The 25,112-nt window shown below is 41.1% G+C and overlaps 1 protein-coding gene across 3 annotated transcripts in view; it reads right to left on the bottom strand.

Moving 5' to 3' along the window:
* Atrn (attractin) overlaps window positions 1–25,112 on the bottom strand; it is a 123,904-nt gene that overhangs the window by 42,890 nt on the left and 55,902 nt on the right. For all 3 annotated transcript variants that reach the window (XM_006498606.4, NM_009730.3, XM_011239259.1), the window contains exons 11-19: window positions 22,516–22,600; window positions 17,219–17,439; window positions 15,098–15,219; window positions 13,929–14,067; window positions 11,376–11,566; window positions 7,295–7,514; window positions 5,355–5,540; window positions 4,616–4,849; window positions 589–726 (exon numbers count right to left, since the gene is read on the bottom strand). In XM_006498606.4, coding sequence (XP_006498669.1) covers window positions 589–726; window positions 4,616–4,849; window positions 5,355–5,540; window positions 7,295–7,514; window positions 11,376–11,566; window positions 13,929–14,067; window positions 15,098–15,219; window positions 17,219–17,439; window positions 22,516–22,600 — 1,536 coding nt within the window. The remainder of the gene's footprint in view (window positions 1–588; window positions 727–4,615; window positions 4,850–5,354; window positions 5,541–7,294; window positions 7,515–11,375; window positions 11,567–13,928; window positions 14,068–15,097; window positions 15,220–17,218; window positions 17,440–22,515; window positions 22,601–25,112) is intronic.

The raw sequence follows: 25,112 nt of genomic DNA, 5'->3' as shown, positions 1-25,112 counted from the left end.
TCCCTCCCCTCACAATGCCTCCTGCCTCCTTCTCCAATGAGATGACCTCCCATCCCAGGCTGCTCTGCTTGACTTGAGCTGATGTGCTTCCATGGGAGGGAAATGGAATAAAGGCAGCTGGTGCCTCAGTGACTTCGGCCCCTTGTTTATGCCTCTGCTGAAGAAATAAAAGCTTAGCTCCTTTACTGTCGGTTTGTTGCTTTAACTAACTGCTCCCAAACCCACAAGTTGAGCCTTTTTTCCTCTTCCAGCATCATCAAACACTTTTTAATGGATTTATTTTATGTATATTAGTGTTTTGCATGCATGTATGTCTGTATGAGGTTGTTGGATCCCAGGTGTTACAAGCACTTGTGAGCTGCCATGTGGGTGCTGGGAATTGAACCTCGGTCCTCTAGAAGAACAGTCAGTGTTCTTAGCCAACTGAGCCACATTTCTAGCCCCTCAGTTAAACTTTTAACAATTTAACATAATTAAGAAAGGCAATATCCCAAACCAAGAGGCCTTTTCCCTTTAAGATATTTAAGTCAACTGCAGGTACTGTACTATTGTACCTGACTTGTGACTAACTTGACCTGTGTGACTTACGCTGACATTTGCCTCCATTAGTCGGGTCACCATAGAAGCCAGATATGCAGGTCTCGCAGTGCTTGCCCGTGGTCAGGTCCTCACACTTCTCACAGATACTCTGGTTGATGCATTTGCTGTGTCCGTTGCACTGGCAAGCTGAAAGGAAAAAATCTTAAGGGCTCTGTTTCTCCCATAGGAGAACTTGGTGAATACATTTCATATTTATTTGCATATAGTCTAAATGTTAAATCATTGAAATGAGTGAAGTACAGCTGTCTGTGCCTATAGTTCCAACTAGCAGGGGCTGAGGCGGGCAGCGCAGCGTCTCTGATCATGTGCACCCATCTTGCTTAAGCCCAGAAGTTTCAGGTCAGCCTGGGTAACATAGTGAGATTCCCACCTAGAAATTTTGTTCCAATAAAAAAAAAAAAGAAAGAAAGAAAGAGAGGACAAAGTATTGGGTGTGGATTTTAAGGCCACCCTTGACAACATAGCAAGTTGGTGGCCAGTCTAAAAAATACAAACAAAACAAAACCAAAGTTTACTAAAAACTAGTATGAGAAAATAAAATATCAAAAAGAAATTAGTCTCAAAAAACCAAATATATTATCAAAGCAAAGTTAAAGTCCACAGCAACATAAAAATATTTATGTTGTTATTCATTGTAAAAACTCACAGTATTTGAGAGGAAAAATAAATGATCAAATATAACCCCACTATCCAGGAAACATGATTCACATTTGGTATCTTTCTTTCCAGGGTTTTTTAAATTAATTATTTTCTTCTTAAAAAAAAACAATAATAGTAAATGATTTTAGCACCCTATTTTCTCCAATAGGTAAGTCACCTGGGAAAAAATAAGCAGAGAAACTTCAGAATTAAATGGCTTCTTGAAATGTAAAATGGATCTAACAGATGTCTACAGACTTTTCCACCTAACTGTCAAAACAACATACATTCCCTCAGCAGCACACAGAATTACATGCTGACAAACAACGCAAACCTTCACAAATGTAGAAAATCTATGTACCCTACCTGTCTATTATGTAATAAAACTTAAAATCAGCCAGGTAGTGGTGGCACACACCTTTAATCCCAGAACTTCAGTGGCAGAGGCAGGTGGATCTCTGTGAATTTGAGGTCAGACTGTTCTACATAGAGAAAGCCAGAGCTACAACAGAGAAACCCTGTCTCGAAAAACAAACAAACAAACAAACAAACAAAGCCAAACACCTTAAAATCATCAGTAAACAAAATTCTAATAAATGTATAAACTCACTAGAGATTAAACAACTCATTACCGAATGATGAATGGGTCAAAGAAGAAATCAAAATATTCCTGAAACTAAGTTAAATCGAAAAGACAATGTAACAAATCTCTGGGGCACATTAAAAGCAGGTCTAAAAGGGAAGGTAACAGTCCCAAGTGGGTTCTCGTGAAGAAACCCAAAAGAGCCCAAATGAATGACTTAGTGATGAAACTGAAAATCTTGGAAAAATAACTAAAACCAACCCAAACGCAGTAGATGGCAAGAAATAATAAAATCTAAAATGAAATCAGTGAAAAAGAAACAAGGAAAATAATACAAAGAATTAATGAATCTAAGAGCTGGTCCTTTAAAAAGATAAAAAAAAAAAAAAAAAAACCAAGAGCCTCTTAGCCCAACTAACCACAAGAAAGAAAGAGATTAACAGAAAGAACAGGGAAATATTACAACAGATGCCAAAAAATACAGAATGCTATAAAGAAATACTTTAAAACTCATATTCCATTAAGCTGGAAATCTAAAGAGATGGATTAATTTCTTGATTCATCCAAATGAATCATAAGGAGATTAGCAACCTAAATAGATCACTGCAAACAAGGAGACTGAAACAGTAATAAAAAGCCTTCCGAATAGAGTCCAGAACCAGATGGGTTCACAGCAGAATTCCACCACACAACAACCAATCATTCTTAATTTTTTTTTTTAATAAACAGAAGGACTACTCCCAAATGCTTTCTATAAATCCAGGATTACTCTAAAATGCAGAGCAGGTAAAGACAACAAAATAAGCAAACTACAGACAGTACCCCAGATGAACACGGATGCAGACGTCCTCAATAAAGCACTAACAAACACAATATAAGCACATAGCACAAAAATCATCCAAAGCATGTGGGTTTTATCCCAGAACTTCAGGTTGGCTCAACACACATAAGTCAATAAATACAACAGACAATATAAACAGACAAAGATGAAACCACATGCTCATCTTAGTAGATGTAGAAAGGGCTTGCAAAATAACCAACATGTGCCAGGCAGTGGTGGTGCACGCCTTTAATCCCAGCACTCGGGAGGCAGAGGCAGGTGGATTTCTGAGTTCAAGGCCAGCCTGGTCTACAGAGTGAATTCCAGGACAGCCAGGGCTGCACAGAGAAACCTTGTCTAGAAAAACAAAACAAAATAACAACAACAAAAAACCCAATATGCTTTCTTGATTAAAAAAAAAAAAGTCCTAGAGAGAACAGGACTGGAAGGAACATACCTCAATATAAGAAGGGCTGTGTATGACAAACCCATAACCAACATTATCTTAAATGGGTGAATAATCCCATTAAAATAAGAAATAAGAAAAGCTGTTCACAATCACCACTCTTTTCAATACTGAGCGGGAAGCACTAGCTAGAACAATATGGCAAATGAAAGAAATAAAAGGATATAAATAGGAAAAGGAGTCAAATTATCCCTTTTTACAGATAACATAAGATATATAAGAAATCTCAAAAACTCTATCACTAAACTTCTAGAAACAATCAACAATGTCAGCAAAGGTAGAAAATCAGCTCTTAAAAATTAGTACTTCTGGGGCTGGGGAGTAGGAGCACTGGCTGTTCTTGCAGAGGACCTGGGTTCAATTCTCAGCACCTACAGGCAGCTCAAAGCTGTCTGTAAATCCAGTCCCAGGGGATCTGATGCCCAGAGGACATGAATGCACATATACACATATATAAAACAAACACTCATACACATAAATTAAAAAAAACTAAACTAAAAAAACACTGAGAACAAGATCATGGACATACTACCATTTATAATACCAAAGACAATACAATATCTAGAAATAAACTTAACCAAGGAGGTGAAGGACTTCTACAATGAAGACTCCAAATCTCTTAAGACAGGGCTATAGGGAGACATGAGAGACTGGAGTCATCCTATGTTCATGGATCAGTAAAATTAATATTGTGAAAATGACCATTCTACCAAAAGCAATTTACAGATTCAATTCAATCGCAATCAAAATATCAACAATACTTTCTCAGAAATAGAAAAAAAAATCCTAAAATTCATTATGAACCCAGAAAAGACCCCAGATGGCCAAAGCACTGCTGAGCAGAAGGGTCGAAACTGCAGGATTGCCAACACAGATGTCAAGATAGATTGCAGAGCTATAGCAATTAAGACAATATGGTGGCACTGCACAAAACAGACATGCAAGCCAACATAATGAAACAGGTAGGCCAAGCCTAAGCACTCACAGCTACCGCCATCTGGGATTTTCTGAAGAGACAAAACAAGCAAACAAACAACCTGCAGAAAAGATAACATCTTCAAAACTGGTGCTGGGAAAAGTAGATGTCCACATGTAGAATAATGAATGAAACAGAACTGTGTCCATTACCTTTCACAAAAAGTAACCCTAAATGGATCAAAGACATAACCCGAACCTCTGAAACTTCTGGAATAAAACATAGGCAGTGCCCTACATGATACATGTGTAGGAAGGAACTTTTTTTTATGAGGCTTCTACTCGCCCAGGAATTAAGGACAACTGGCAAATGGGACTTCAGAAAGCTAAAAAGCTTCTGTGCAACCAAAGAAACAATCAATCAAGTAAAGAAAAAGCCCACAGAAAGGAGAGCACCTTTGCCAGCTATGATCCAACAAGGTGATGCAGAACACAGAAAGAACTCAAACACAGTCAAGAAAACAAGTGAGCCAAGGGATCTGGGCGTCTAGTTTATGTACGAGATTTGAACTAGGATACACAGGCATCTTACCTGGACAGTGAATGAAAGACCAGTTGTATCTGCTGTCCTCTAGACACATGCTGGAGTTCAGAAGGGGCTGTGGATACACATTTCCTGCAGAGGCCTGTGACGGCATCTTCACAGGTCCTTTATAGCTGCCCTCAATACATTTTCCTTTCCCAGTATTGCTAGGATCAGTACACCAACCACAGCCTGGCTGCTCCAAGCAATGGCTGCAGGTACAGTAGCCAGAGCAATTTTCAGCTATTAAAAAACAAGGCAAAACAATCCAACTTGTAATTCACTATCACAAGATTTGAATTTACTGTTATTACCTTTTCTTTTAACAGATGATTTAACTTCCATGAATTAAAAATAGTACCCTATAGTGATTATTGAACTGAAATAATTTAAAGGGCCCCACATTTTACATAATATATAACAGGGACTTTTCCAACCTTTTAATATCAGGATGTTGGATGAAAAAGGGAGCTGGGGAGGCCTCTACTAGAAAGCACTTTACATACTGGTAGATTAAGATGTAGAAACATTATACAGATTGAATTATAATATTACCCTGAAGAAGAAAAGGTATTTCTGTACCCTGTGCCTTCTCCTTGATGTAACTGATTTACTGCATGGAACACTGTGCTGCATTCTATACATACATGTTAATCTGGAAGGGCCGGCCCGACCAGCTTCTGCATGGACTTGAGCAGAAAGTCAAGCCCAACTTGCCTGCAAATGTTCAAAAGCTCCTTCCACTTACGTGGGCAGCTGCTCATCGTATACCATTCCATACACTGGCCAAAAGGGAAGGAGGCCACGTAGGCATTGGAGTCCACACACTGCTTCATGTTACTGCACCACATGCACTCCGAGCTGCTGCTAGTGCACTCGCCACACGCTGTCCGCAGGGCACATGGTGTCCGGCACTGCTTGGCACTGTGGTTTGCTGGAAATTAAGACCCAAAGAGACACTGGTCAGCTAAGATCAAAAACTTTTCTTTTTTGTTTTTTTTTAAGGCAATTTTTATTAGTTATTTTCTTCATTTACATTTCAAATGCTATCCCCAAAACCCCCTATACCCCCCCCCCCCGCACTGCTCCCCAACCCACCCACTCTTGCTTCCTGGTCCTGGCATTCCCCTGTACTGGGGCATATGATCTTCGCAATACCAAGGGCCTCTCCTCCCAATGATGGCTGACTAGGCCATCCTCTGCTACATATGCAACTAGAGACACAGCTCTGGGGGGTACTAGTTAGTTCATATTGTTGTTTCTCCTATAGGATTGCAGACATTGGTAGTATAGTGGTGAGCATAGCTGCCTTCCAAGTGATCAAAGTTTTCAATGCACACTGAAATCAGGTCAGCACTACACTACATGGAGGGAAACCCAGGAAATTGGAGTCAGATGTTCTATTCCTCAACTGTATTTAAACATTTAGGAAAAAATGGACTCTCTTTTTTAAAAGCACTGAAGAAAAGGTGGGGGAACAAAAAACCAAACAAACAAACCTTGGGACAAAGATGACTCAAGACCTGAGTTTGTTAAATTCTACATTTACAATTTTGAGGGATAATGACATAAATATTTATCAAAATATTCAGGCTTCAACAAGGAACCCAGAGGATTCCAGAGAACCCAATTTCAACTTCCAGCGCTCATATGAGATGGCTCACAACCAACTGCAACTATATCTCTAAGAGATCTGACAACTCTGTTTTCCAAGGCCACTTCTACACACACACACACACACACACACACACACACACACACACACACATGCAGGCACGCACATACACTCATACTCACACACACTCATACATATATTCTCACATACTCTCACACACACACCCACACTCTCACATACTCTTATACACACATGCATGTACACACACCTGTACACACAGATGCACACACGCACACATGCACTCACACTCTCTCACATATATTCTCACACTCTCATACATGCATGCTCTCACACATACTCTCTCTCACAAGCACTGCATGTGCAAGCACACACATACAAAACCACATGATTAAAGATAAATAATTCTTTGTAAGTATTTAAAAAACCCTATCAGAAAGTAGCTCCTAGGCTGTATTACTCAGGCAAAGTACAATCATTTCCTGAAACAGGACCTGCAGGGATGGAGTCTCCACTACACTTGCACCTCTTGTTTTGGAGTCCTCATTTGTGTATGGCTGTTCTGGGCCTGGCCTCATGGAGTCTAACCTTAACCTCAGCGCAGGACATTGCCACAGCCTGGTGTTGGCTCTGTCGGCTTCTTTGGCCATGCCCCTCTCCCCCCACCCCAGCAGTGTCTGAATAGTGTCCTGACTTGCTGCTTTTCTAAATGTTTCTTTGGTTTCAGGTTGTTGTTTCCTCCATAGCACTTCTCTGCCAACACCAAGGAAATAATCTTCTAGAACAATTCTCAACACTTTGAGACCAACGAAACAGTGCAGCTCAATATAAACTGGGTTCTTTCAGCAATTTTATTTTTGGTTTTCAGTATGGCTTAAAGCAGTCAGAGGCCAAGAAAGACTATCTGGAATCGGGTTCTGTTTGAAATACATATGCCTAAATTGGTGCTCCTCTCCCTGCTGCCATAAGTACTTCATCACCTCAGCGCTCATTCAGCTGTGCCTCCTTTGCTGTCTTGGCTCCTCCTGGAGCACTATATGCACCCATGTCCTTACCAGGCCTTTCACAGACGCTGCCATTGAGAGGGTTGATGCAGGTTGCAGCCTTTAATCCCCGAGTACTAGGCTCTGACAAGATCCCACAGAAGCCAGCATCACTGGGCTCAGATGGCATCCACTGCAGCAAACTATTTGTGAATGGAGACATATCCTCCCAGCACCAGTAAGACACATTGATCTTCCGAAGACCAACCCATGGAGTCAGAGTGAGCTTGGACTACAGGCAAAAGAAACACAGCTATGAATGCAACCAGTGCCTTCCCCAAAACAAGCTCTAACATAAAAACCACTAGCTTAGGCATAACCCACAGACATGTGGAAACCATCTATTCCCCAAACTCAGGCAAGGTAGATTAAAATAAGTGATCACTTCAATATGCATCCAGTACTGCAAAGCATAAAAATGGCTCAAAGAAGAGAATACATGAAGATTTTCAGACATCAAGAGCAAAGCAATAATCACATTTTAAACTACTTATGTTCTATGACAAGTGCTATAAAGAAATGATGATTTACAAATTTAGTTTAAATGTTGGTTCATAAATGATGTGACCTTGCTAATATTTATAAAATACTGGTTGTATGCAAAACCATATATCATTACCTAAAACTGTTTGGTGAATTCAAATGACTTAAAAACATGTTCCTTTAGCCATGGGGCACAGCCTCATATATACATTTTCTTTTCCAGTTTTCCTGTGGTGTAACTACCAAAACTCTCTATTTCCTCCTTTTTAAAGGTGAGATCATAATCTTCTATGTACAGGTACATGTATCACATTTTATCTATTTATCTGTGTATGAGTCACATTTTATCTACTTATCTAATTCAACACATTTTATGTAAAACAAAACAAAACACCACTCATGAACCTGTAGACTAGTTTCTGCCCCTGCTGTTGTTCTGAGGAGTCAAACCCAGCACTTCCTGGGCACACACTCTACCACTGAGCTCCTATCTTGCATAACTCTGAAATTTCATTCTCTTTTTTTTTTCTTTTTCTTTCTTTCTTTCTTTTTTTTTTTTTTAAAGACAAGGTACCCTTCTGTAGCCCTGGGTGGATGGAATTTCCTATACACACCAAGGTGCCCTTGAACTCAAAGAGATCTACCTGTCTCTATCTCCTGAATCTCCTGCTGGGATTAAAGGCATGATGTACTGTACCTGGCTCCCCATTTAAACAAAATAAAACAAAACAAGAACAACCACCATCACCACCTTTCTAGGGGCTGGAGAGATGGCTCAGCAGATATGATGTTCAGCCAAAGGATCAGAGTTTGGATCTCAGCATTCAAATTAGGCATCTTACAAACTGTAACTCCAACTCCCTCTTCTGGTCTTGAGGCATGCCCTTCTCCCCCAAGCTCCCTCAGCATCACAAGTACCCGTTTCAGAGTGCATGCTAGTTTTCTGGCCCTTCCCTCCCCCCAGCTAGCTACTCAGCCTCCTTATAATGCACGTGATGTGTGCACCGCACACACACACTCTCTCTCACCTTATCACCCACTCGCTATCTTGCTGTCTCCGCTGTCCCTAGCCCTGACCATGCCTACACTGCTTCCTTTTCACTCTGCTCTGCTCTCTCCCAGATGCCTCTGCACATTTTGTTTCTCCTATTCACAACAAAACCCTTCACCCTAATGGAGCAGTCATGCAGTCAGTCCCTTTACTGTATCCCTCACACACCTGGCTCCGAACACCTAGGAAGGCACAAAGGGACCCCTTCCCAAGGGGTCCAGCCTTTCCCAATGGAAGCAACCTGGTGAAGGTGTGGATCATGCTTCTGCTGGCTTCTGCCGCCTACCATACTTGGCTCCAAACACCAGAGTCCATATTTCCAGCCACGTCTCCACTGTCTGTTCTAATCACTCTAGTAACTACCACCTCAGAGGTGCCTGCTGCTTCTCTCAGCTCCTAGAGCCTGCTGCTAATAAAAGCCTGCCAGTGTGTCAGACACAAGACGTGTGCAAGGGGGAGCAGTAAGGAAACCTCAGGCGTGACCACTCCATTATTAGGGTAAGGTTTTTTGTTTGGTTTGGTTTGGTTTTTATTGTGAATAAGAGAGAGAAAATATCCAGAGGCATTGGAAAGAGAGCAGAGCAGAGAGTAAAAGAACAAGTGGACATGGCCAGGGCTAGGGAAATGTGAGATAAAGAGATGTGTGAAAAAGCTTGTCATTTGGATTACAAGGAGGACAAGTAGCTGGGGAAGGGAAGACCCAGGAGACTAATATGGACTTTGAAATGTATAGCAGGTACTTGTTGGGAATTGGTTCTAATGCTTTGTCTTAATTCTGCTCCCCAAAGCACTTACAGACCTGAAGGTCTCTGCCCCTAGCTGGCTTCAACTGATAATAAAGAACTGCATACAGCCAGTGGCTGGGCAGAAAGATGGAGGTGGGACTTTTAGATTGAGCAGGCAAGGAACTGAGATAGGAGAGGAAGGCAATCACCATGACAGAGGAAGGAAAGGGATTAGACCTAAGAGCTGCAGGAAAGAACTAAACCAGCCATGTAAGAATTTGGGAAAGTGAACACCAATATGAACTAACCAGTACCCCAGAGCTCCCTGAGACTAAACCACCAATCAAAGAAAACACATGGTGGGACTCGTGGTGCTAGCTGTATATTCAGCAGAGGATGGCCTAGTCGGTCATCAATGGGAGGAGAGGTCCTTGGTCCTGTGAAGGCTCTATGCCCCAGTATAGGGGAATGCCAAGGCCAGGAAGAGGGAGTGGGTGGGTTGGGGAGCAGGGGGAGAGGACAGGGAAACTAGGAAAGGGGACATTGGAAATGAAAATAAAGAAAATATCTGATAAAAAAAAAATTGGGAAAGTGGCTCTAAGGGCCACTCTGCCATTAGGTCTGGGGTGTCAGAGATGAAATGTTGAGTTAGTAAGTTGACTCAGGAAAGTTGGAGGGGTTAATGTATGCTACTGCAGGGAGGATTAGAAATGTCCAGCAACTGAACTAGTCAAAGCATATAAAAATTAACTATGTGTCTCTCATTTGCAAACCCAAAGAGCTCTTGGGCAGGTGCAGCTGTACTTGACCCATTGGGAGCCAAATCAGTTTAACTAATTCACTGCTATAGGTACTTGTGATATTGGGGGGACCTGGAGACTAGCATGTGCTTCCATGCTGACAGGCACAATAGATAGCCATATGTCCCTTCTGCCAGATAGAAGGGAAATGACTCCTTTATGCAGATGGTAACCAGTTTCCCAAGTGCCCAAGGAATGCTGACTTTTACCTAATTGCCAGAAATCCACCTATAGTTGAGGTCATTTCTGGATATATGGACTTCCTGAGATTTAACAACCAGGACCCACACCATACCGGCATCCCATCACATGAAGGTGGTGCCAAATGAGAGATGCTGAGCTGCATTCTGTCTTCTCCTGGCTAGACAAAAACATGTCCCTCACATCTCTCTGTACCACAGCCAGCATAGACAGAAAAGCTGCTCTGTGAATATCTAATTGACTGAAGCATCACAGTCAAATCACAAGTCTTAGAATTAGACTTACCAAGAAAAATACCAAATGAGACTATATAGTAACTACAAGCCATTTGAGAGTTTGGCTCTAGAGTAAGAGAACTTTCTGAGTTCAGAAGCCTTAGGAAGAAGGCTATAAAACCTGGGCAGATTTTACATTTCTTACTGACGATTACACTATGTGCTATAATAATACCTCCAGGGGCTGTAGATGGCTTTAATGACACCTAGGTAACTAACATTTTACTCTCCCTTTTCCCAAGCAGAATCTAGATATAAATCAAGTACAAAATAATCTGATGTCACCAGAATATGTACACATATTACCATTCATTCCATATGTTCATACCTTATAATTTACTTAATAATAACAACTAATAAAATATGCAAAGTACTGAACTTTTTAAGACAAGAAGAAAGGTATCAAAAGAAGAGCCTCTGAAATAGAGGCCCACAGTATATTATTAATCATTTATTGTAATTCTTTCTCTTACCAGGCAAATAACATACAACTGTGGCCTTCTACATAAGAGCTGCTGTTGTGCCCTAGAAACCAAAGTTCTGAACACATTAACTCACCATACTTTGAGATGATTGCATTAATCGAAGCTGCTTAAGGACAAACTCCACCTTCTTCTGGGATGTGAGGGAAGCCAAAAAGGCATTGTGGTTCCTACAGGACAATTTAGCATTGTCATAATTCTCCTTAGCAGTAGTGATTTTCAGACACGAGTTTCCAACCAAATGCCAGCCATTGCCACAGATATTTTCTTTTTTAAAGGGGAAGAGGAAAGAAAACAAAGTTTTAGGAATTATGCAGTTCGGTTTACTAGTTCAAAATACTGAACATCTGAACTCATCCTGATTTGAATTTCAGGTGCTTTGTTAGGATCTGGTGAGCATAACAGACAAATTATTAACTTCTATATGCAGAAAAAAACCTTTGAAAATAAAATAATTTATCTTTTAAAGAATGTGTGTATGTGTGCCTTGAGTGTGGGTTAGTGCAAGAGACTATAGCACAAAAGCCATAGAGGGCATTAGATCAGAGTTAAAGTTACAAGTGGTTGTGACCTGGCCCCTGGGGACCTCGGGTCCTCCAGAGGAACAGCATGCATGCTCCACTGCTGAGCCTCCGCTGAGGGCCAGAATAAAAAGACCCTTTTACAAGTCTCACCAGTCACATTTCCTGGCTCACAGGGTATACTCTAGGCTAATGTTCCTACTTTTGGGTGCCATTATTAAGAAATTGGTGCAATTATTTTTGAAGAAAAATGTAAAAGGTGACTAAAATCTTGAACAAAGGGCATACAAATAAATATATATATTGGAAGGGTGAGGTAAAAAACTGCAAATGGAGGCTTGGGAGATGGTTCAGTGGATAAAATACTTGTGTCAAGCATAAGTACCCAGTTCAAATTCCAAGCACCCACATAAAAGGCCAGGCGTAGTTTTGCTTGCTTGTAATCTCATCTGAGGGCTAGAGGCAGGGTTATGAGGCCTGAGGGTTGAGTCAGCTAGTCTATGTAATCAGTGAGCTCCACATTCATCAAAGGACCCTGTGAAGAGTGATAGAGGAAGAATATACCAGAGGTTAACCTCTGGCCTCCAATGCTCACACAAAGAGATATTTATCTGCACACTGATGTATATACAGAAAGAGTAAACTGAAAATGGAATTGAATTGGGAATGTGATAAATTTAAGCCTCCAAATGCCACTCTGTTTTCATGTCATAAGATAGAAAGTATAAGCAAGTACATAAGGCATGCCAAAAAATGAGGTGAAAGGGAGACTGGTTTGGAAAACCTCATAGTGATACAGTACACGAAGGAAGTCTGCAATCTCCTCCTGTGGTTGTACTGAACTCACAGTGTTGCATGAAAGCATGCTTGCTCCCTGGCCATTAGCACGGAAGTGAATAAGCAAGTGTTTCCCCAGAACCAGGTTCAGGTTGGGGACACCAACAGTGCTCACTAAATGGTCAGGGAAAGGCGTAATGTAAGAGCAGGTAAGCGACTTAAGGGACTTGCTCCTCAGAATGTGCTACTGGCAGGGAGTCAGCACTGCAGGCTTTCCAGGCCTGTCTTGTAACAAGGTGTCTAGGTATTCTATTGACATAAAGTCTGAGACACAAAACAAAGCCTGTAGTGGCTTGAGTAAGAATGACCCCCATAGGCTCATATATGTGAGTGCTCATTCACCAGGGAGTGGCAGGACTGGAGAAGGATCGGGGGATGGAGCTTTGTTGCAGGAGCTGTTGGAGGAAGTGTCTCACTGGGGGTGGTAGACTTTGAGGTCTCAAAAGCCCAGGCCAGGTTCTGTCTTTTTCACACCTTGTCTGCCTCTGCTCACAGATGAGGATGTAGCTCTCAGCTACCACTCTAATGCCTGCCTTTGTGCCTCTATGCTCCCTGTCATGATGATAATAGCTTCTGAGACTGCAAGCCCCCACTTAAATGTTTCCTTTCATAAAAGTTACACGTTGGAAATGGTATCTCTTCACAGCAATAGAACACTGGCTAAACTAAAGCCCATTCAGCAAACTAAATAAAATGCTTTCAAAAGAGTCAGACCAACTTCCCCTCAAACCTCGATGTTGGAGAGCACAGAAGCTCCCCTTCCTGGATATCCTGATCAAGCAAATACATCATAGAGATTTAGTCAGGGCTAGCTGGCCTCAGGACCTAAGTTAATACCCTGAACAACCTCTGCTGAAATAGTCGGGAAGGAAGGTCACATGGGAGATGATGCTGGTACAGAAATCTCTTCTCACACAACTGTCAGTAAGTGCTTCCTGCAGGTTCCTGACTGCTGCTGAGACCACAGAGCTCTAGTGCCAGGTTCTCCTTCACAGCAGAAGGAAGGACAGTGGGACACAGTTTGTAACATGGATCTTAGCTACCCCCCAATTCTCCAGAACATGAGCTGACACTTCACTTTCTTTCAAAGGCTAGTAAATACATACATAAAAACCACATTTAAGTTAAAAACATACAAAATATCGCCCCCCCCCCCAATAGTGAGAGGGCTAAATAGACAGAATAAGCAATCTTGTTCCTAGGTCCACCTTGATCTGAGGAGGGAGGACCAAGCTTGGACCTTATAGAGGACATCCCTGTGCAAGGCCTACCCGGCAGGGCGATGCACTCTTGATTCCGGGGCTCCCACTGGCAGTTCTGGTCTAGGGCACAGCTCCTGCAGCTGGTTTTCTTATTGCAGTAGTACATGGGGTTATCCTTGGGGCAACTCTCATACTTGGCAATGGAGATCTGGAACACAGGGGAGAAGTGTTTTGTTATTCACACAAATAACTCAGTGAGAATTAACTGAGAATGGTAACTGCAGAAAGAAAGATAGAAAAAAAGAAAAGAATTGAATAGATAGAATTAGATATATAGATAGATACATAAATGGATGGAATTAGATGACAGACAGATAAGTGGATAGATAGATGAATGGTTAGAATTACATATATGATAGACAGACAGATAGATGGATAGATGGATGGATGTATAAAATTAGATGATAGATAGGTGGACAGATAGATAGAATTAGATGGAGGATAGATAGACAGAAAGACAGACAGACAGACAGATAGAATTAGATAAGTGGTAGGTAGGTAGGTAGGTAGGTAGGTAGGTAGGTAGGTAGGTAGATAGATAGATAGATAGATAGATAGATAGAGATAGGTAGATGGATGAATGATAGAATTAGAATGAACAGGAAGCAGCACTGCAATGTGAATACCACAGTGTGTATTCTCACTAACATGCTTTTAGCTGGCAAGCTAGCAGCCCAACGGAACCACTGGCACCACCAAGCCTCAGCCAATGCTTATCTGTAAAACGTGAAAGCTGAACCTGCTGCTTTTCCAGAGCTCCTCCCAGCCCGTGCCCACCATAGCAATCTCAAGTCTTATTTCTTATGAAATGCATTAAACTTTGAGAAAAAAATGTCATAAGCCATCAAAGACAGCAAAAGCTGGATCACCTTACTCATAGCCTATTATCACCTATAACAAATCATACATGATTAGCCCAGATGTCATGCTGAGTCAGATATGGGCCAAGGGCATTCTGTAAAACATGCTTTCGGAAACACTGCACAAAGACCTCAGCAGCAGGAGCGATCCTTGGAATCAGGATGTATATAGCATCCCTTCCTAAGAGAAAACCTGAGCAACAGTAGAATTCAAATCGATATCCCATTTTAAAAAGAACTCTACTCATTATTTGCCCTACACTCACACTCATCTAGCATTTTTCTATTCCCTAAAATCCGTGAAAAACAGCATCTGACCTGGCCTTCTGTGCAGCTGTGGTTCACAGGGACACAGTGATCATTGCACCAGTGGCAGTCATTGGTATTGGCTGTGCAGCTGTAACAATCTGTGTGCTGGTCACATCTGTCATGGTCAAGGGCTACAGAGAGAAGACAAACCCATCAACTATGCGGCAGCCTCTCTTATGTATAATCTGAGGTAGGAAAGCTCCTAACAATAGTCAGGAAGCAAAGTGTATAGTCAAACTGAAAGGAAAAAAGCAGTGCCATGTTTAGGTTAAAATAAAACAGATATAAGCAGACAATCCGAGAAACACTGTTTTATAACTGTCCTCCCATAGTGTCCAGAAAGTGAAAAGCAAAGGTCTGTTAATTTTATAGCTTCTAAGAAGTAATGGATGCTTTTCTTCCCACGACAAACATCAACTAGCAACAGAATTAACACCAGAAGCTGTGCAGAAGCCTAAGAAAGCAATATGAGAGACCAATACATTTGTCCTTGTTACAAATGCAAGGCCTACCTGGGTGCAGGTATACCCAGTGACCCACAACCCCACAGGAGGCACTTGCTAACTCGAACTCTATATACTCATGTGACTCCAAACCTGTGGATTTCACAACTTCCACTCTTTGTAGACCTAACATAATTCTCATTAAATCCCCAAACAAGAAGCTAAAAGCCATGTTGCCATCTATAAATCATTTCATGAATATGACATACACAAGCAGGAAGAGAGGCCACAGAAACTTCCCTGCCTGATCAGTTTTCATGTAGGCTGCTTTTCTTGCCAAGTTTACTCTGACAGGATTAGGTCTACCCAGAAAGTGAGGTAAACTAATGGGCTCATACTGAACCTCAGAAGATAATATTATTTCCAATGCACTGTATATTTAAGCTTAACTTTAAATTTTGGTTATTCTACCAATTCTAACTGTTTCGGGAGAATTATGAATCCTACCAGGTTCTGGTAAGCTGTTTTCCATAAATGAACCAAAATTCTAATCAACAGCACAGCCTCAGGAGCTTTATGTCCCTGCACAACTTTATTTAACACATACCAGAAAAACAGAAGTAGTCTCTGCCTAATATAACTCTCATGTAACTGCAACAACTAGATAAGGAAGTAGTTTCATACTTTAAAGATTGATATGGACAAATATCTTGGAGGCATTCTTATTTTCCAAACATTTTTGCACGTTACTTCGCTGAGTTGGTGAAGTGGTGCTCAGAGCAACCACTAAGCAAGTAGCAAAGGAGAGAAAAATAACAAGAGCACGCCAGGGGCTCTAGAAGAAGGGACCATAGTTTGTCTGTTATGCTGTACTGCTTGCTATATACAGCTAAAGGGGGCTGGAAATACTTTTCAAGAACAGCAGCTCTCTGCTGTCTACCAGAGCAATTTGCTATATGTGATCATACCATTAGAGGCTCTTATCCTTAACACTAGACCTTCATCATCAACATAACAGCCAATAGCCACATACTGTTCTTTTATTGTTGATGTTTTGGCTCTTGAGACAAGGTCTCATTACACAGCCCAGGCTGGCCTAGAACTGCCTCTTGCCTCAGCCTCGTGAGTGTCTGGATTGCAGGCGTGTGCTACTACATCTGCCTCACTACATACACTAAAGAAAAGAAAACAGTTAGCCCCTTAGTTACATAGCCACATTTCAAATATCTAATAATAACAGATTGCTAGTGGCTACTAAACTGAACAAAGAAATATATAGCATGTCTGTCATCAAAATATTTCCCAAGTAGGGCCAGTGATGCATGCCTATAACCCCAGCATTCAAGAGGCTGAAGGAGGAGGCTGACAAGGAGCTTGACCAGTATGAGCTATAGAGCAAGACCCTGTCTCATAAAACCAAAATGAAAACAAATTTCATTGTGCTATGGCTTCAGATCACCTGCAGCCAGACCAGGAGTTGGTACACAAAGCCTGTGTAATTCAAAGACAACTTATTACCTGCTAACAGCTTCCAGGAGCCACATGCTTCCTCCCATCCAAAGATCTTGTGTATTTTTTTATTAAGAAATAACTAGAGAGTAAGGTGAACAGGAAAGTACAGAGACTAGGTTCCTTCACAATTCAGATAAAATTAGATTTTTAAATTCTAAGTAGAGAAAAAACATACTTCTTTTAGAAAAACACTCTGATTTTAACTTTTCTGCTTGTTCTTCAGTTGCCAACTCCCAGGAGGTACATCGAGACGACTGTGTGTCCCACAGACACCGGATACCAGGTCCTGCTGCCACACAAGCAGCTTCACTGCGGTGTGCATCGCACTGCTCCGAGGTAAAGACCAAGACGTCACTGAGGAGGAGGCTGTTGAAGCCGCCGAACACATACATGGTGCTGAGAGGAGAGAGAGAAGGAATTTACTGAGAACTCAGAGGCACGACGTAGGGCTGGTTTGAGTTGTTGCTTTTGAAATTTTATTTTATTTTATTTTTTATTTTTTTATTTTTTTCTGATATCATTTCTTTTTTTTATTATTAGGTATTTTCCTCGTTTACATTTTCAATGCTATCCCAAAGGTTCCCCATACCCACCCCCCCAATCCCCTACCCACCCACTCCCCCTTTTTGGCCCTGGCGTTCCCCTGTACTGGGGCATATAAAGTTTGCAAGTCCAATGGGCCTCTCTTTGCAGTGATGGCCGACTAGGCCATCTTTTGATACATATGCAGCTAAAGACAAGAGCTCCCAGGTACTGGTTAGTTCATATTGTTGTTCCACCTATAGGGTTGCAGTTCCCTTTAGCTCCTTGGGTAATTTCTCTAGCTCCGCTTTTGAAATTTTTGAGACAGGTTTCACTGTGTAGCCCTTGCTGGTCTAGAACTCAGTAGACTGGACTGACCTCCATCTTGTGTCTCACAAGTGCTAGGATTTTAAGTGCCTGGCTCACAATAAACTTTTGACTGTCAATCGTTAGAAATATTCCAAATATTAAAAGTCCTCTGAGAGGGCTAGTGCGACAGGTCAGCAGGTAAGGCACTTGCTACACAGGTAGACAATCTGAGCTCAATCACTGGAACCATATAAAGATGGAAGGAGAAACATGACTTCACAAAGTTGTCCTCTGACTTCCACACATGTGCTACAGCACCCCCATCCACATAATACATGCATACATACTTATATACATACATACATACATGAGTGATTAATTTAATGCTCTGAGACATTATTTTCAAGGTCTCAAAATCCACTAATATCATCTATTCTCTCAAATTTCACCTTCTGCTCTGCTTTGTGATCACTCAGAATAGTTTAAAAATCTACCTGTGAGTGTGTACATGGAAAATTAGTACACAGGGAAATGACATTTTAAAAAGATTTATTTTATCTTTAGTTATATGTCTGTCTGCTGTATGTGCATATGTAAATGGGTGTCCACTGAGGCCAGAGGTGGTGTAGTTCCTAGAGCTAAGATGACATCTTCTACTAATAGGGAAAAGAGAAGATTCTTGAGGCTGAAATGACTCAGCAGTTAAAGGGGCTACTCTTCCAGAGGACAGAGTTTGGTTCCCTAAAAGGCTGCTCACAAGCACCTATAACTCCAGGAAATATGTTCTGTCCTATGTAGGGACCTACATGCACATGCATACACACACATACACAAACACACACATACACACATTCACACACAAAAGCAAGCAGAGAGGATTTTAATACAAAGAAGGCTACAAAGAGAGTGAAAGAAAATTATCGACAGGAAAAGTATTCCCGGAAGCCTTAGCAAACTGAAAACACATGCATTCCACCACAGCTCACAACTGCTTAAGGTCTTTCCCCATTCCTAGCTATAACCCCATTCCTAGCTATAAACAGCATTTTCTAGGAATCTCACCAGAAGCCCCATTTACAGAGAAAAACCATGTCCTAAATCTCTGATAGCTCCTAACTTTATCTTATCAGTTTGTAATGCCATCTAATGCATTTCCCTGCAACCCTATAATCTCAAGTATCAGAGAGCAGACAGAAGAGCTCCTGTACAATAACCCTGCATCTAGGCACATCCCAGAGGACACCTACGTGGGACTCTTCTTTGAGAAGCTGTACTCAGAATTCTCTTTTTATTCTTCTAACAGCCCAACTTTGCTATTTGTGAAATTCCTCTCTGTATGGAAGCTATGAATCCTAGGTTTGTCAAAGTCCATAAAATATTAAAGGAACTCTTCAGTCTGCTGTGGGTGATAGGACTTCAATTAGTAATGCAGAGAAAATGGGAACACATTGTTGTGTCATTCATTACCTATCCAGCTGACAAAGAAAAATGTAACAAATGTTACCTAATATTTGAATTGGTGAGGCTTCAAGGCAACAAGCAAGCTTCTATACTGCTACTGGGCATGTAAGATTGTAGGAGTCTACTAAAGGGATTTTGGCAACTTGAAACAAAACTACGTATTTACCTTTTGAACTTTAAATCACTTTTCTAGAAGTCTATCACATAGATATAGTGCCACAGAGTGAACTTCAATATTTATTGTTAGGTGCATGTATGGAAGAGTGGGCAATACAGAAAAAATATAGTCATGTGACTTTTGGAGAAATGAGGGTCTGACACATGGACAGTCTCTTCCCCTTTCAGTACTCTGTAGCCTAGGCTGGCGCAGAACTCATGACTTTCCACCTTGAAGAATTCCTCTTACCTTAGACACTTACCCTGACTGCCCAACCTGCATTCTTTTTTTCTTTTTTCTTTTCTTTTTTTTTTTTTTCCTCCTTTTTTGGCCTTTCAAGATAGGGTTTCTATATATAGCCTTGGCTCTCCAGGAAAATACTCTGTAGACTAACTAGGCTGGCCTCAAACTCAGAGTTCCACCTGCCTCTGCTTCTCAAGTGCTGGGATTAAAGGTATGCACTATCATTGGCTGCTTCCAACCTATTCCAACCTATATTCTTTTTGTTTGTTTTTGTTTGTTTGTTTTGTTTTTGTTTGTTTGCTTTTCGAGACAGGGTTTCTCTGTGTATCCCTGGCTGTCCTGGAACTCACTCTGTAAACCAGGCTGGTCTCGAACTCAGAAATCCACCTGCCTCTGCCTCCCAAGTGCTGGGATTAAAGGCGTGTGCCACCACTACCTATATTCTTAAAAGACCAATCCACTGACAATGGAAATTAGTGTTTAAAACTCACTTTTGGAAAAGCAGGGCATCTCTAAATTAGATGTTCATCCTCAAACTAAAACAGAACAATTGGGCTGGAGAGATGCCTCAGCAGTTAAGATCACCAGCTGTTTTTCCAGAGGTCTTGAGTTCAATTCCCAGCAACCACATGATGGTTCATCACCATCATGAGTCTGATGTCCTCTTTTGGCATGCAGGTATACATGAAGATAGATCATTCATATACATTAAATAAATAAATAAATAAATAAATAAATACCAAACCCACAACATTTCTCTAATCCCTTTCATTCCTTCCCAAACTAGACCTTTTTAGAAGAAAAATCTAATTATATGTTTGGGTCAAGAAACGCTCCCAGTGCATTTGTAATATGCACACCAGAGACAGACAATGGCTGTAGGTCAGACTCAAGCGCTCCTGTGAAAAGATGCTCACTAGCTAGAGTTTAAAAAACTACAGCAGAATTAAACACATCAAATATTTCTAAGTCCAAGTTCATAAAGACATAAGACTCCTCAAAAGGAACCTCATCTGTTCCTTCTGGGCTGTGACAAACACGGATGCTTAGCCCCCACTTCCAAGATCCCACAACTCCACGCAAGTTTAATACTAATCCACAATGAGAAATTTGGTAGCTCACCTAAACTGGGCTTCAATTTTTCTAAGTCAACAAAGGACCAAATAAATATAGTGATTGTATGGCTCTGTATTCGTTACAGTGTCTGAAAACTTGACATTCCAATAACCAAAAAGAACACTAGGATTCATTTTTAATCCTACCACTGGTTCCCTGGGAATAACATGAATCAAGTTGGATTTAGTTAATAAAACTATTGCTTAAACTAAGCACAGCTGATATCTTCAGAAATTGTGAATCTCTCAGGTCACATGATGGGAGGGCGGGAGAGAAGGCTGCTAGGTAAATGCCATCTCCTCATCTAGCACCTCACAATCTCACTGCTTTCCCTCCTGTAATCCTCTCTCAATTAGAACAACTGTTAGACATAGGTGATCCCACACTGCTGACTGACAACACTGCAATGAAGGGAGAGCCATCGATTTCTCTCATGATCAAACTGCAACCATGACCTCTTACCAACCTCTAACATTTCCAATCCTGCCTAAAACTGAGATATTCAAACACATCACAGAAATTACACAAAATAAAATAAAATAAAAAATAAAAACACTGTTCAGACAGTCATTCCTGATTTTGATTCATGGATAAACTACATTTTATGACAAATTGTCGACCTCTCTGTGTTTGGGTAAAACTTAAGAATGTTTTAATAGACAATTCATTCAATTGTTACTATTACTATACATTAGTATGCAAATGCCCACACGTGCCTAACTCTGTGCTAGGAGAACACTAAGAACACACATGAGCTGGGGCAGATTCCACCAGCAAGGCCAGGTGACATGATACTTGCCAGATGAAAACCTCAAGAGGCATTTAGGGCTTTTTCTGAGGAAAGCATCAGATTGTAATTTAAGATAACACTCAAGTTAACAAGATATTTAAAAAATCTTTCCACTTTAGTCTCTAATCATACAATGGTCTTGCCACAATCCCCTATATACTTGTAAAACACTAAATAATCACATGATTAAAGATATCATCTTTCCCCACTATCTAGCTTCTAAACGGTCATTCTTCACAACTCCAGAATGGCACTTTTATCCTTTTCCTAATGCAAGTTAAATTACTTGTATTAGGAAACTCCAACAGAAAATTTGAATACCTGTAGGACTATATAATGTAAGCATTAGAGTATTAAAGAAAGAAGCAGAAAGCAGTAACAGAAGCAAAATAAGAAAAGTCAGCATCAGCAGGCTGTTAAGTTTCTCAATCTTAAAGCACACTTTCAAGTGACTAGGTAAAATGGCCATTCTGCATGTCCCTTATGGCAAATGCTGTGTTTGCAGAAGGCAAAATGCTGAGGTCAGAACTCAGGATCTTGTGCAAGCTAGATAAACACTCTATTGCTGGCCCACAACCCTAGTCCTTTGCATGTCCTTTACAGGACTAAGGTTCCTGGAGCAAATGGAAAAAGAGCTCTGCTGGTCAGAAAAGTATTCCTGAGCACACACCTGGATATAGTGCAGACTTCAGACTTGCTCTTTGACCCCATAACCTCCCAGTCCTATTCCCCTTACCTTATCGTGCACTTAGAACTGCCTTCTCTCCTTTTTTCTCCCCAAACCTCTTACCATTCAGATACAACTGTTAGGAAGTTGATATTAAAAATGAATATAAGATGTAAGACAGTAATAGAGCCTTTGCTTTCCAATTACCTGTTGTACAAGACTGCTGAATGGCCAAATCTGTTGACATCATGATGGAGCTCAGGTCTGGGAAGCACTGACCATCGGTCACAAGCTAAGGGGGAGAAAAACACATTTCAGAGTAGGTTGTCATATATAGTCCATGTGAACTCTCAGTCTTTATAGAAAAAAACATAAATTTTGAACCCAGCACTCAGAAGGCAGAAGCAGGAGGGTCTCTGTGCATTCAAGGCCAGCCTGTTCTACCTACTGAGTTTCAGACAGCCAGGTCAGAGAAACCCTGTCTCAAAAAAAAAAAAAAAAGGAAAACAAAGAATGCCTCATCCACAGCCTCATACCACATGCTTGTCTGTCTTTTAGTTATGTTATTATGTGTAAAGGAAAGCAGCAACAGCAGCAGCAATGTTTCAGGGCATGAAATAAATATACTGCACAGAACTTCTAATTAATGTAGTCATTCATCACCCACAACCCCCCTCCTGATGGTCACCACTCTGCTGTCTACCAGTTTTCCCTACCAGAATGTCTGCTTTAGTATTTGTGGTGCTAGGGATCAGTCCCAGGGCCTTGTGTATAGCAGGCAAGCACTCTACTGCTGAGATGCATCCCCGGAGCACCACAGTATTTTCTAACTTAAAATTTTTAATGCTAGGTATACAGCTATTTTAACTAGGGCACACATCTGTAATCCTAGCACTTGGGAAGGTGGAGCCAGGAGAACCAGGAGTTCAAAAGAGCCTCAGCTACAAGTACACAGCAAATCTGAGGCCTTTGCAGATAAGCTTTAATAAAAATGAACACACAGAGCACATATTTCACCTATGTCCTTCCTCAGCCGCCTGCACCCTAAATTAGGCTAAAGGATTTCTTTGTTGACAAGTCTGAAGGATTCTCCAGTCATTTTTAGCCACTCTTCTGGCCATTAACATATCTCACAGGTCATCAATCTCACCTATTTTCTCCCTGCTTCTCTGACACTCTCTTTAGTCTCTACTCTTGTTCAGACTCTGTTCTCCAACTGTCTCTGACTCTTGCTCATCTTTTATGCCCCACAATAACTCACCTCTCCTACAACCACCTCTCAGCAATCAGCTCTGTCCTAAAGACATCTCCAATTGGATATGCCCCACACTTACTTCATTCTCTTCTTCCCAGATCCTACTCCCTGATTTTATAATTTTTACTATTTTTATTAAAGACACGGTCTTACTAGATAGTTCAGACTGGTCTCAATCTTGCCATATTTCTCATCCTCCTAAGTTCAGGGATTATAGCCATGTGCAATCATGATATGTTTTTCTCTGAATCTGCTTTTAGTTTTGGCAAAGGTGGTCCATAGTAGACACTTGGGAAGAAAGGGCAGTTATATTTTTGTCAAGACACACAACAGCCAGGTACTAGAAGTCACTGCTCCTTCCATGGCCTTGATACAAACCTAATTAGGACTTCTGCAGTAGCAGCCTGCTAACTGTCAATATGCCCCTTCCAGATCACTTATCACAATGCCACCCAAGAGAGCTTCTTAAATTGGTCATGGTGGCCCATAAAGGCAGAGTAGGATGGTTACCATAAGTCTTAAGCCTGCCTGGACCATAGTGTGAGGGCCAGACTTACAAAAAGGAAAAACAAGAAAAATCTAAAATACCTACAACAAAAAAAGTCTAAGACACACATATGATTCTATCACTTGTGAGACTTTACACAAGACCAACCAACGATCCCTGGCACTCTGAATCAGATCTGAACATTCTAGTCTAACAGTCACCTGCTACCTTCTGTGTTACCATGACAAAAGAAAGGTAGCGGTTCAAAAGTCCTAAATATTTGACATGTACTTTCCTGCCTCTTGTCTGCACTAAATCCCCCTGCCCAGGAGGTCTATTTGACTCCCAGTGTCCCCAGGAACAAGCTCAGACAGCTTCTCTTCAAGGCCTCTCCAGACCACCCTGCTCACCCCAGTGGCTTAGGAGTGCTCGGAGGTAATTTCACATCTTTGTTTCAGCCAGCAAGAATCCTCCTGAGTTAAGATTATATTGTCTTCTCATTTCTGCTTCCACAAGCTTGAAGCTAAGGACTAACTATAGTGTACCCCCCATTCTCAATTTAAAAACTCAATGGCTGGCAAAAACACGTTTGTTAAAAACAAACATCTAGGGCTGACAAGATGGCTCAACAGCTAAGAAGACTCACTATTCCTCCAAAGGATTTGGGCACAGTATCCAGCACCCACATGGTGGCTCACAAAAGTCTGTAATTCCAGCTCTGGGGAATCTATGCCTACTTTTGGCTTCTATGGGCACTGAATATACATGGTGTGCTTAACATACATGCATGCAAAACACTCATACACATACAAGTAAACAAAATATTTTTTTTAAAAAATGCCTAATTTAGACTAGTCAAAATCATAGAGATATAGAAAATGATTTCAAGAGGCTGGAGTGAGGGATGAAGAGAGGAACTATTGTTTAAGGGCAGAGTTTCAGTTTTACAAGAAGTCGGCAAGCAGATGGTATTATAACATGAATAACACTAGGAATATATTTAAATCTAAACTACTTAAAACATTAAGATGGTGAGTGTTATTCTGAGCATTTTATCACAAT

Source organism: Mus musculus, chromosome 2 (genome assembly GCF_000001635.26).
Source record: "Mus musculus strain C57BL/6J chromosome 2, GRCm38.p6 C57BL/6J".
Taxonomy (NCBI): domain Eukaryota; kingdom Metazoa; phylum Chordata; class Mammalia; order Rodentia; family Muridae; genus Mus; species Mus musculus.
The sequence above is the reverse complement of the archived record's forward strand: the minus strand, read 5'-3'. Positions and strand labels throughout refer to the sequence as shown.